Raw genomic sequence first — 13,604 nt, forward strand, 5'->3', positions numbered from 1 at the left:
AATTTGTTCTTAACTCACTTGCCTAGTTAAATAAAAATAAAAATATTGAAGCAATTATGATCGTATAAGTAGTTTTGCTACTTTTATTATTTGATATTTAGTCTGCCCTTGACTCGTAACTTACCTGAATCAACAATCAGACATTGTTCAATCTGATTTATTGCAGAAGTAATTAATCAAAAAGGCACATTAACATATTAATAATGCTCATGGTCATACAGTAAATGTTTTTATCTGCTTTCATTCTTTTTTGGCCCTGAAGTCGAGACTAATATTATTTTCCCACACAATTCAGATGAAATACGTAGCCTTCTGGGGACCTCTGATTGCAGAGGGAAACAAATCACTCTTGCACTCTGCTCTCCATAGAGGGAGGATAAGTTTTCCTTTAGGACCTACCCTCTGGTAGAGCTTTGAGAATTCTATTCCTTAATTCAATACATTTCTTTAGGTAATTCGCCATACTGCATATGAAGTGAAGTGTCCTAAGAGGATTGAGAAGCTCAGAGATTCTCAGACCCCGTCTCTGTAAGCTAAGCATATAGCCAGTCGTGTGTGTGTGTGTGTGCACCCACTACACTACATTAGGAAACCCTCTACTTTTTCATTTTCCAATCTAAACTGTGCTGTAGGATATGAGGATTCGAAGCACAGAATAGAGCAGTAACAGTGTGAGTAGTGATGACCCTTGGTAGCCGTATTTCATCTTAGCGGTCGTCTTGGTGACTTGAGGGGCTAGAGAGTGTGTGTGTGTGTGTGTGTGTGGAAAAGGTAATGCATATTTGATTGAGAATGAAGTGGCGTGTGTGTGAGAGAGGGTTAGCACCGCCGCTGTCGAGGCTGAGGCTCCATTTCACCTGGGTGCCACAGCCACACGCTTTTCCGCCGCCCCTCTCCTCATCCAGACGTATTGTTTTACTCTGTCGTATATTTGCTTCACGGACAGCCTAATCTAATGCAATTTAAGCCACTTAACTTTTTCATAGTGCACGTTAGCCGTTCAGTCGTGCCTGAGCGGACCGGGTTAAGGACTTTCCCTTAAGGGCACTGCCACCACAGTGCCAGGCTCGCCCGTCATAGGACCCTCTCAGTCCCTTTCTGTGGGGTGGCTCGGAGGGCACGGACACACCGACACCCCTCGATGGGTGTCTCAAAACCTATTTACTGGTGTGAATGGCCTCGTTCCATTCCAACAAGGGCATTTGTCTTGTCAGTTTAGGACTTTGATACCGCAGTCGACAGTATGTCACGTTCTATTGATGGTACGGAGGTAGATGTACGCCCAGTAAAATAACGTAACGTCAGATCCACACACTTAGTTCGACCGCCTTTGAATTCCTCACAGAACATAGCTCATCAAATTCAAGGTAGTGCATAAATGTTTGTGTTTCCGCCCTGTTTGCGTAGTAGCACTTCTAACATTTGCGAAACAACATGTACAATTACATTTACAGTAGTGTGTCAAATGTATACTTACATTAGAGCTGGAACGGTAAACCGAAAATTATCGACACCGACCATAGCGATCACTTATCGCAGACATTTTGCTGATATCGTTCATTACGATAAGTAGCCTATACTAGAGAAATGTGAAGTTTGAAATGAAATACATTTAGTTAATATGGGTGATTGTTAATGTGTCACCTGATGGCTACAATCATCAATCTAGTTGTAGTAGTTTAAAGGGTAATACAAAAAAACTGGTGCACATTCATGTTATAAACTTATCGATCTATTTATCGGTATCGCATCAGTTCATTTATTTTTGTCCATATCACCCAGTTAAATGTACATTCTGCAAATACATAATTATAGGGGACAGAACCACCCCCAAGTGTCAAATTTATCCACTTAACAGGAAGAGGGAAGTATGAGGATGCATTGACTGTGCTGTCCATGGTGCTGATTTCTGGTACTGTGTGTGTGTGTGAGACCTGTGACTGTGGTGTGTGTGCAGTCTGTTACTGTTCTGTATCTGGCAAGCCTTTGTGTCCATCTGGAACTTTTTTGCACCCTTCAGATGTTGTGTTCTTCCAACATTTGAACCTTTGCGCAGAATTCCAGCCAGTGTGATCATCTCTTTGCTGCCCGTCTAGTGGGAATCTTCTTGTTTACCCAATCAGATGTTTTGCTGCTTTTCCCCTCACCCCCTTTTTTTTGTATTTCTTTATTTAATACGATCTTTCTCTTCTTTCCCGCATTCCTCTCTTTCTGCCAGGTACCTGATGGACGGAGCAGAGTCCAGCTCGGAGGGGAGCGACGTAGAGGTGGATGAAGAGAGTGAGGAGGAAAAAGAGAGGAGGGTAAGGGTTACTTAAACCGTTCCATGACCTAGCACTATGACGTGAAATGATTGCCTAAGAAAAAAAACAACACAACTCTGCTTCAAGTAATTGTAATTGTTCTGATTTACATGATTGTATTTGTTTATTTCCACCCCCATACTGCCCTCTCCGTCATTGGCAGACTCCACAAAAGATGAGAGAAGAAGAAAGGCAACCCACTCCCAGAAAGACCCCCATCAAGAAAGAGGAGGAGGATCTGTATGGTGGCTCCACAGACGCAGATGAACCAGGTTTCCATTATACACACCTCCATTAGAGCTGGGACGATAAACCTAAAATGACCGTGATTTTGCTACACAACGTTCCTGTAGCTTGTTCTAAAACCATTTGGTCAACAGTAGCCTATGTATTATTTTGATTCCCGTTAGAAAAGTATCTGCCTGTCCCTGTTTCGCTGTCAGCTGCTGACTCTGAATTCTCAGAAGCACAAGCATATGACCGTTGCTCAAAATGCTAATGCGGGAAAAATACAGTTGTCAAAGGAACTAATGTTCTATACTGAACAAAAATACAAACACAACATGCAACAATTTCATTGATCTTACTGAGTTACTGTTGGTATGAGGAAATCTGTCAATTTAAAGTCATTCATTAGGCCCTAATCAATGGATTTCACATGACTTTTTTTTAAGATGCCTTTAAAAGAAATGGGCCTCAGGATCTTGTCACGTTTTTTTTTTGAGCATTCACATTGCCATCGATAAGATGCAATTGTGCTCGTTGTCCGTAGCTTATGCCTGCCCATACCATAACTCCCCTGCCACCATGGGACACTCTGTTTACAACTTTGACATCAGCAAAACACTCGCCCACACGACGCCATACACGTGGTCTGCGGTTGTGATGCCGGTTGGACGTACTGCCAAATTCTCTAAAACGACGTTGGAGATGGCTTATATTAGAGAAATGAACATAAAATGATCTGGCAATAGCTCTGGTGGACATTCCTGCACTCAACATGCGAATTGCAAACTCCCTTATCACAATATCATTTTTTTGTCCATTTAGCCCAGCTCTAGCACCTCCCAAAATGTTTTTTTTTTAACTGTAATTTATCACTGATTTATCGTTAGAGCAAAAATTGGTCAATATATCACAATATGGATTTTTGTCCATATCGCCCAGCTCTAACATACAACACTGCCTAGGTTCAGACAGACAGAATCACTGATCAAAATGCATCTCAACGCATCACTGTCTCTTGGTTTTTCCTGGGGTTGAATGTATGAATGAATTAGTTAATGCGTGAATGAATTAATCCTTTAATGTCCCATAGGGAAATCTGCTTGGCAACATATGGGACATTAAAATATTAGTTAATTCATTTGTTCGATCGTTCATTCGCTCGTTCTTTCATTCAAATGTTGTTGACAAGCTTGAGTTGGATTTCACTCCCTACGACTTCCACGTTAAAGGTAAATAATAGTAAATAAACACTACCACAGGCGATGGGCCTAACATTGAGGATCAACTGCTATCTAGGGCAATATGTCTGTAGTGCAGTTAGAGGCGCTTGCAAAGTAGTCTCAAGATGTCTTACTTAAGAGAGAGTCCTGCTACACCTGAGACAATGCGGTTAAGAGGAGGGATGAACAGATTTGGAAGGAGGGGAAGTATGGAAATGTATGAACTCACTATTGTAAGTCGCTCTGGATAAGAGCGTCTGCTAAATGACTCAAATGTAAATGTAAGTGGACAACCAGCCCCCAAGAAGAAGGGGATAGATTAAATGGAGAGATGAGCTAAGAGTGTGTTATTTTGACTGATTGGGGGGGGGGTAGAGGAAATGGAGAGGAGCTAAGGGAGTGTTCTTTTGACTGATGGGGGGGGGGGTAGAGGAAATGGAGAGGAGCTAAGGGAGTGTTATTTTGACTGATGGGGGATAGAGGATTCTGAGGGTGACATGTTTATCATCCTAAACATTGAGGCTGTAGTCAAACCAGTCAGGATCACTACAGATATTCAGTGCAGCACTGCTTTTGAAACAAACAACAGAACAGATACTAATTTGCGCAGCGGACATTATTCTCTCCACTTATTTATAAACCTGCATAAATCATTGCTGCCAGTTTTTTCGTGAGCTAATGGTGCTCATAACAGACAACCACACACTTTTAATAGCAGCTGAATCACGTATGTCAGAATGGAAGGACCCTGACATGGTGTTGGAAAGGATAAGAGAAATGAGCATACTCTCTGGCCATACTCGTTTCCAGAGACTCGTTTCGTCACCTTTTCCTGCCAGCGCCATTATTGCCGTAAATGTTTTTCTACGGCCATGTAGTGAATGAAATTGCTCGATGGGCTAAATACATTTGCTCAAGTAGCTAGCCGAGGAAGAAAGAAATACTAACACCACTAAGACTGAAGAGGATGGACATGAAAGAGGGTGAAATGGACAGAGGAAGAGAAGTTGGGAAAAGACTGCTTTAATGAATTGCGTGGCGGGATGGACGGATTGACAACACCGCCATTAAAAGGACAGGAAGAGAGGGATGCGTGTCGAGAGGACAAGGGGAGCGAAAGAAGCACTTGCGTAGAGCAATCGCTGCCGAGAGACTTGTGCATGATTCTAATTTCTATGGTAATGCGAGGCCAGGAGTAAGTGGTCCGGGCGCATTAGTGTGTCGAGAACGTCTTTACTAACGCATCACATACCTGGAAAGAGGGAAGACGAATGAATCGCGACTGGGTGGATCTCAATAGTCTAGAAGTAGCATATTTTCCTTGTCTCCTTCATCTGCACTGGTTGGAAAATACATATTAACAGTATTAAGGAAACCTAGCCTTTAACTAGGGCCTAAGTACAAGGCTTTTTATTTTGGAAGAGCAAAGCTTAGAGGTATGGGTGAAGCACTTACATACGTTTCTACAGCATAGTATAGACTTAAGTTATGACCCGATGTAGGTTAGTAAGATGGTATGCTTCTGATGTAGGTTAGTAAGATGGTATGCTTCTGATGTAGGTTATGTTCTTCTGATGTAATAAAATGTTGTTATTCTCCCACAGAAGATGAGTCTGGCATGGACACGGAGGACGAGCTGAAGAGGTAACGAACATCACCAATGAACATGAATGGGATAGTGTTCATATTTGACTGTAGCGGGGGTCGAAGCCATGTCCTACTGCAGGACCTCTGGGTTGACAGTGCCTCTGCCCTAGCCTGGTTTCAGATCTCTGTGCTGTCGGAGTTGCCCAATGACCATATGAGTTGCCCAATGACCATATGAGTTGCCCAATGACCATAGGAGTTGCCCAATGACCATAGGAGTTGCCCAATGACCATAGGAGTTGCCCAATGACCATAGGAGTTGCCCAATGACCATAGGAGTTGCCCAATGACCATAGGAGTTGCCCAATGACCATAGGAGTTGGCAAGACAGCACAAAGGTCTGGGACCATGATACCTTGATCCTCTTGTTGCTCATCATGGTTATAATTACACGTTTTGTTATTTTACTGGGTTTGCCAACTCGCCAAATATATATTTTTCCATCTGTTTAAGGCGGGTGTAGGTAGGTTGGAGAGAGATCGACGGAGAGAGATTGTTCTCATTTTGATTCATTAGTTGTCGGATTGCGCTGTCGTCGTGAATGTAAATGAATTGCCGAGCTTGTTGGTGGAAAAGATTTTTGTTGTAGAGCATCAATACAAGTCTTAAACTCCGCCATACTGAAATGGTCTTGCATCAAACATTCCCCTCGCGCTCAAGTTCTTTCAGTATTCTGAAGAGAGCGTGGGTGTTTCTTTTGTATGTGGGCAGAAATGTCTGGTTCTGTCAGTTGTATTTGTTGTGCGGCATCACAACAGAATGAACAGATGTCGTGTCTCTTCATTCAAGGACACCAGCAGAGCATCAATCAGTAGTTTCATAACCCCCATTTCATAAACAACTTTTCTCTCTCTCGTCGGCAGGGTGGAGAGCGCGAGTCGGCAGAAGGAAGGAGAGAAGGAGACAAAAGGAGTGAAGGAGGAGGACCCTTTTGGGGGGTCGACGGACGAGAACACTGACGCTGAGGCTGAGGAGGACAAGCCCATCCCTGAGTTACCAGGTCTGTCTCTGTCTGTCTCTGTCTGTCTGTCTGTCTGTCTGTCTGTCTGTCTGTCTGTCTGTCTGTCTGTCTGTCTGTCTGTCTGTCTGTCTGTCTGTCTGTCTGTCTGTCTGTCTGTCTGTCTGTCTGTCTGTCTGTCCTTGTCTGCCTCTCTGTATAGTCTGTGCTGGCTGTGTGTGTCAGTTTGTTCTTGCTAATTGTTCATGTTATTCAACATCAATAAAGTACTTTTCTGTAAGCCATGCTGTTTTTCACGACGCTCACAAACGTTAAGTTGTCAAATTGCACACAATTTCTTATCTTTTTCCCATCAGTGATGAACAATGATGATTACTGTAATGCTATGCAGGGAGTCTTTCTCTCATGTGGAGCTATCATTTTCTTACTACCCTTTAGATTTCCTAACTGGAAAACGATTCTTCCTCTACGGCAAGTTCCCCAACAATGACAGGCGCCTACTCCTGCGGTACATCATCGCCTTCAACGGGTAGGGAGAAGAAAGAGAGACTGACTACAGAATGAGAGTAGGGCAAATTTTCCTGTAACAGTAGTACTTTACTAGTACTTTTTGAGGTAATACAAGTGATCAGCGGATGAGGGATTGTGTGTCATTGTACCTTTATATACAGTGCCTTGCGAAAGTATTCGGCCCCCTGGAACTTTTCGACCTTTTGCCACATTTCAGGCTTCAAACATAAAGATATAAAACTGTATTTTTTTGTGAAGAATCAACAACAAGTGGGACACAATCATGAAGTGGAACGAAATTTATTGGATATTTCAAACTTTTTTACAAATAAAAAACTGAAAAATTGGGCGTGCAAAATTATTCAGCCCCTTAAGTTAATACTTTGTAACGCCACCTTTTGCTGCGATTACAGCTGTAAGTCGCTTGGGGTATGTCTCTATCAGTTTTGCACATCGAGAGACTGACATTTTTGCCCATTCCTCCTTGCAAAACAGCTCGAGCTCAGTGAGGTTGGATGGAGAGCGTTTGTGAACAGCAGTTTTCAGTTCTTTCCACAGATTCTCGATTGGATTCAGGTCTGGACTTTGACTTGGCCATTCTAACACCTGGATATGTTTATTTGTGAACCATTCCATTGTAGATTTTGCTTTATGTTTTGGATCATTGTCTTGTTGGAAGACAAATCTCCGTCCCAGTCTCAGGTCTTTTGCAGACTCCATCAGGTTTTCTTCCAGAATGGTCCTGTATTTGGCTCCATCCATCTTCCCTGCCCCTGCTGAAGAAAAGCAGGCCCAAACCATGATGCTGCCACCACCATGTTTGACAGTGGGGATGGTGTGTTCAGGGTGATGAGCTTTAAACAACACTTTTTATGGATATCTTTAAGAAATGGCTTTCTTCTTGCCACTCTTCCATAAAGGCCAGATTTGTGCAGTATACGACTGATTGTTGTCCTATGGACAGAGTCTCCCACCTCAGCTGTAGATCTCTGCAGTTCATCCAGAGTGATCATGGGCCTCTTGGCTGCATCTCTGATCAGTCTTCTCCTTGTATGAGCTGAAAGTTTAGAGGGACGGCCGGGTCTTCGTAGATTTGCAGTGGTCTGATACGCCTTCCATTTCAATATTATCGCTTGCACAGTGCTCCTTGGGATGTTTAAAGCTTGGGAAATCTTTTTGTATCCAAATCCGGCTTTAAACTTCTCCACAACAGTATCTCGGACCTGCCTGGTGTGTTCCTTGTTCTTCATGATGCTCTCTGTGCTTTAAACGGACCTCTGAGACTATCACAGAGCAGGTGCATTTATACGGAGACTTGATTACACACAGGTGGATTCTATTTATCATCATTAGTCATTTAGGTCAACATTGGATCATTCAGAGATCCTCACTGAACTTCTGGAGAGCGTTTGCTGCACTGAAAGTAAAGGGGCTGAATAATTTTGCACGGCCAATTTTTCAGTTTTTTATTTGTTAAAAAAGTTTGAAATATCCAATAAATTTCGTTCCACTTCATAATTGTGTCCCACTTGTTGTTGATTCTTCACAAAAAATTACAGTTTTATATCTTTATGTTTGAAGCCTGAAATGTGGCAAAAGATCGAAAAGTTCAAGGGGGCCGAATACTTTCGCAAGGCACTGTAACAGTGTTTGGGATCTCCAGCGAGACGGGTAGCTTTCTCACTCTCTTCTTCCTCTTCCCCTTCCCCATATCTCTCGCTCTCTGTCTTTGTTCCTCTCCCTCTCTCTTCAGGGAGGTGGAGGACTACATGAGTGAAAAGGTCCAGTTTGTCGTTACCAGCGAGGGATGGCACGACTCCTTTGAAGACGTGAGTGTGACCTCCCTTTTGTTTCCTTCGAAAGACCTCTTGATGTTAAACACACACAAATATGAGAGTGCGATACACAAGCAGGCAGGCGCACACTCACACACCACGAACATGATTTGTGTAACACACACACACTTATAAAGGTCTCATCTCTTTGTAAAAAGGTAACGACTCCAGGGAGTTAGAATGCTAGTCATCTATGTAAAATGCTCAATTCATAGTCTGCTCCCAAAAAGAGACAGAGAAATGGATAATGGTATTTTCCCCTTTGAAAGGCTTGGAATGAAATAACATTGCCACTCTAGCTATCACATGATCATCTTAAGTGAAATAAGTAGTACATTTTTCCTAGATGAGGCCAGCCAAAATTGATTCACTGTTTTAACGTATTTTCCCCCCAGAAAAGTGAGGCGAGCGAGTGGAAAAAAATAAAATAATAATCATTAGGTGGGTAAGGAATAACAGTACTTTACCACACTGTCCTAGGCTATATGGACATGAACAATAGGCGAAATATTCAATTTGACAGATTTTCAGATTATTATTATTAATACACAAATTAACATTAACATTATTCACATCGGATGTATGAAAGAATGCAATATTCTATCATTTTCCAAAATGATTGAAAACAAAGTAATGTATGAATGTATTATCAGTTCATTAATCTACCGTAAATTCCGGACTATAAGCCGCAACTTTTTTCCCACGCTTTGAGCCTCGCGGCTTAAACAATGTCGCGGCTAATATATGGATTTTTCCCGCTTTACATTAAAACAACAAAAAAAAAAAACACATTCTGTGACGTGCTCAGTTTTTTGGCGGCATGAAGCTTTCATTAGACCAATGAAATTGCCGAACGGGTTAAGGTCAAACAACTTTTTTGTTTACTGTTTAGATTAAATCGAGCGCTATCAAACTTCCCATCATTCTGATTACGGTAGTAATTTTGTCGCCCTCATCATGGCAAAGACACGGAGAAATGCATATGATGCAGCTTTCAAGTTGAAGGCGATTGATCTGGCTGTTGGAAAAGGAAATAGAGCTGCTGCACGGGAGCTTGGTCTTAATGAGTCGATGATAAGACGTTGGAAACAGCAGCGTGAGGAATTGACTCAGTGCAAAAAGACAACTAAAGCTTACTGCTAATTTTTTTTTTTTTACAAGCCGTGTTTCGTTAAAGCCTATTTATTTTTGTTACAAGAATTCATGAATTCAACCGACTGTTTGTTTATAATGAGGGAAGTCCCATGTTTAACCTGGACACATAAATAGTAGGAATTTGCGCTGGCTTCAGCCATGACGGCATGAGAAAGAAATTAAACATCTGCACGTCGCCTGCAGGTGCCAGTGTGTGTGTTTCGCTCTCCAATCCGAGGCTGGAACATGGTCTGAACGTGTGATCTGAGGCTGTTCGGTCTCTTGGGCATCAACTTGGGAAAGCCTCAAGGCAGAGCGGACAGTGCATTATAAACAAAGAGCCGTGTATATTGGCCAAAAAATAGAACATCTGATTATTATTATATATTTTTTTTTCAGGGTGTGGAGAAAAGTGAGGCGTGGCAACCGTTAAACAGTAATTCAACTTTGTACGGCCTAAGTATTATTTATATATTTTTTAAATATCCCAAAAAGGACGGATTCTAGGACATGGATAATTTTAGGAATACTTTTGATGTGCTGTTTACCTACCTCAGTGCCTTTTGATGTGCTGTTTACCTACCTCAGGGCCTTTTTCGTGCATCACTGATGTTTGATTTGATATTGGACATGCGTGGTTAGTTGCCTTTTGATGTAGGTCGGTTACACGGACATCTGTGTTCCAAGCCAGCTCATTTGCAATGGAAAGTGCTTCTGCCAAGTCACGAGCTATTGAAATATATATGTTGTTGACCTATTTGGTGTACCATTTTAAATATTGGCTGGCGAACCCTCATGCGCTCAAAGGGTTCAGTCTCTGTAGCCCTTTATTATTAAACAGATTCCCACCTCCTGACATATTTTCCTCTCACTCTCTCGCTTTCTCTCTCTCTCTCTCTGCCACAGGCACTGATGGAGAATGGTAATTTAAGCTTTGTCAAACCCACATGGATTTTTGCCATCAACGATCGACAGAAGATGCTGCCATATCAGCCCTACACTGTTGTCCCTTGAGACTTGCATTTGCTAACGTGCTCACACACACTAACACACACACAACAGTATTGTACCTGTCCAAAGGGTAGGAGAGATCTACATTGAAGCCATAGAGACTAGCTCTTCTCCGATCCTCAGGTAAATGAAACCAAGCCCGTGCCATTTTGGTACAAATGCCTTAACTTTACCTGAGGCCATCCAGAGAGCTGGATGAAATGGTTTCCTTACCAGAGATGGCATATCTTCACAGACAGATCATTACCGGTGCACAAAAATAACTCCCCTATCGGTCTCTCTTTTAGGGCTTTTAAAACTAAATTTCTCTGCTTTACCTCCACTACCTCAGGGTCTATGTGGAAACTTCAGTTATCACTCATGTCCTGAAAAGCCACTGGCTTTGATAGAGGGGGGTGTATTGGTGTTAGGAGAAACATAAAGAGTCCTAGGTGTAGCCGGAATGGCACCCTATTGTCTATAAAGAGACCTATAGGCCCTGGTCAATAGTAGTGCACTACATAGGGAATAGGGTGCCGTTTACAGACGTAAAGGTGTTTTGTTAGTTATTTAAGGTCACTGACACTCGATGTCAACGACCACGAAATATGAATAGAAAATAAGGCCTTTGTCCTTATTAGGTAGGAATATGAAATGGGCTTCAAGGATTGGTTGGTATTTCTCATCTTATTATTTTATTTTTCAGCAAGTCCACTTTGGCCAAATACATGGGATTGTAGTGTAATTTGTAGCATGAGTGCTGTAGAATTCCGTGTACTTTTGTTTTATTCATGTTGTATGCTGTTTGAATAGTACACAGAGACTATTGTGTGCAAAAGTGTGAGGATCCAATAAGTCCTGTTTTTGCTTGGTTATTTTTGGAAGTATCTGATGTGTGTTCATCATCCTTTTTTTTCCCGTCTAGATTCGACTTGTTTATTACAGTATCTTAGCTTTGCTTTCAGATTCTTCCCCCCAAAATAAATATTTGATAAATTAAAATAATGGATTTTTTAATGAATTGCACACCCTGCGTGTTTTTATTGATCAACTAGACAGATTTAAGCTGATTTGAATGGAACCCATCCTTCTTTCCTCTATTCATATTCTGTTTTCATCCCTCCATTCTCTATCATCCCCCGTAATTCAGTTCTCCCCATGTTTCCCTCTCCAGTCAAGGGGATTAGGGTAATGGAAGAAGAGCAAGAGGGAGAAGAGAAATTATGATAAAATGTTTGAATTCTCTACGATGATTTTTTTGAATATATATATTTTTTTTGGGGGGGGGAAGAAATATGTCAGTGGTGTGAGATGAATGCATACAGTTTTAGACATTCATTACCTGACACAACATTGTTAAAGTTGAAATGCCATTTATAATATTTTTCACAAGCCTTTTAGGAGTGTATACTTAATTCCATTTGGAGCCCCAGATGGATTCATAGACGTTTCAAAAGCTTTTATTCATTTTATGGTCTCATGTTCCTTTAACATATTTGGCATGTCCTTGAAATCGAGAGACCAGTAGATCTAAGAGTTTAGAATTGTGCAAAGTAAGGCCCTTTTCACTTCATAGTGTTGTCTATACTGTTTTTCTTTAGTCTGATAGGCAATTTATTAGTCAAATATTGACATTTTATAGCTATATGGCTACATTCTGATGTACTTTGAGTATCATACCTTAGTCAAGTATTCCTGTTAGTGAGTTGTGTGTATCAAAGTTCTCACACAATATTTTTATCCAGCTCTACTTCCTCAAGTTGTCATTGTGTAGACTGAACCATTGTCTGGCCCACCTGAGGTACCTTATTCACAGTTTCTAAGCTTGCTTTCTCATTGGCTATGTCCCGATTCTCCACCCTTTTTAAAGCATAGGAATGGTGTAAGCATTGGCTGGAAGGAGTTTACACCATTGTAAAATCCATAAGAGGAAGTGTGTGCACACTTTGGAAGAACGGTGAAGAATTGGGGCTCAGCTATATTGTGTAGATCACATTATGCTCCCAGTGAGAGACATTGGTGAGAGCTATGTTCATGGAACAAACCAGCAGTTATGATCATTTTGAGTGAGTCGTTTACTGAGATACTGCAATTGGATGAAGGGGATTTTGATTTGATATACACAGAGAGGCTTAAAGGTCTGCTTCATTGGAGATGGTTTAATAACCTTTCCAGATAGTGTGCTGTCTTATCTTAACTTCGAAGGCAGGGGTGGGCAACTAGATTCAGCTGCGGACTGATTTTTGTCAGAGCTGATGAACTCGGGCCTGCAACATAATTATAATAATTTGTACACTGCAAATTGACCAAGTAAGCCCAAAAATAAATGAAGTCATAATGAAGTCATAATTTCATACCTTGATTCCATTGAGACACGATCATTTACATTTACATTTAAGTCATTTAGCAGACGCTCTTATCCAGAGCGACTTACAAATTGGTGCATTCACCTTATGATATCCAGTGGAACAACCACTTTACAATAGTGCATCTAAATCTTTTAAGGGGGGGGGTTAGAAGGATTACTTTATCCTATCCTAGGTATTCCTTAAAGAGGTGGGGTTTCAGGTGTCTCCGGAAGGTGGTGATTGACTCCGCTGTCCTGGCGTCATGAGGGAGCTTGTTCCACCATTGGGGTGCCAGAGCAGCGAACAGTTTTGACTGGGCTGAGCGGGAACTGTGCTTCCTCAGAGGTAGGGGGGCCAGCAGGCCAGAGGTGGATGAACGCAGTGCCCTTGTTTGGGTGTAGGGCCTGATCAGAGCCTGAAGGTATGGAGGT

The 13,604-nt window shown here is 41.8% G+C and overlaps 1 protein-coding gene across 1 annotated transcript in view; it reads left to right on the forward strand.

Annotated features, from left to right (window-relative positions):
• LOC106605164 (DNA repair protein XRCC1) overlaps positions 1 to 11,846 on the forward strand; it is a 36,104-nt gene extending 24,258 nt beyond the window's left edge. The window contains exons 11-17 of the mRNA XM_014200540.2: positions 2,219 to 2,303; positions 2,467 to 2,575; positions 5,356 to 5,395; positions 6,262 to 6,398; positions 6,795 to 6,885; positions 8,620 to 8,695; positions 10,742 to 11,846. Coding sequence (XP_014056015.1) covers positions 2,219 to 2,303; positions 2,467 to 2,575; positions 5,356 to 5,395; positions 6,262 to 6,398; positions 6,795 to 6,885; positions 8,620 to 8,695; positions 10,742 to 10,849 — 646 coding nt within the window. The 3' untranslated portion in view covers positions 10,850 to 11,846. The remainder of the gene's footprint in view (positions 1 to 2,218; positions 2,304 to 2,466; positions 2,576 to 5,355; positions 5,396 to 6,261; positions 6,399 to 6,794; positions 6,886 to 8,619; positions 8,696 to 10,741) is intronic.
• The last annotated feature ends 1,758 nt before the right edge of the window (positions 11,847 to 13,604 follow it).

The sequence above is a fragment of the Salmo salar genome, chromosome ssa05 (genome assembly GCF_905237065.1).
Source record: "Salmo salar chromosome ssa05, Ssal_v3.1, whole genome shotgun sequence".
NCBI lineage: Eukaryota > Metazoa > Chordata > Actinopteri > Salmoniformes > Salmonidae > Salmo > Salmo salar.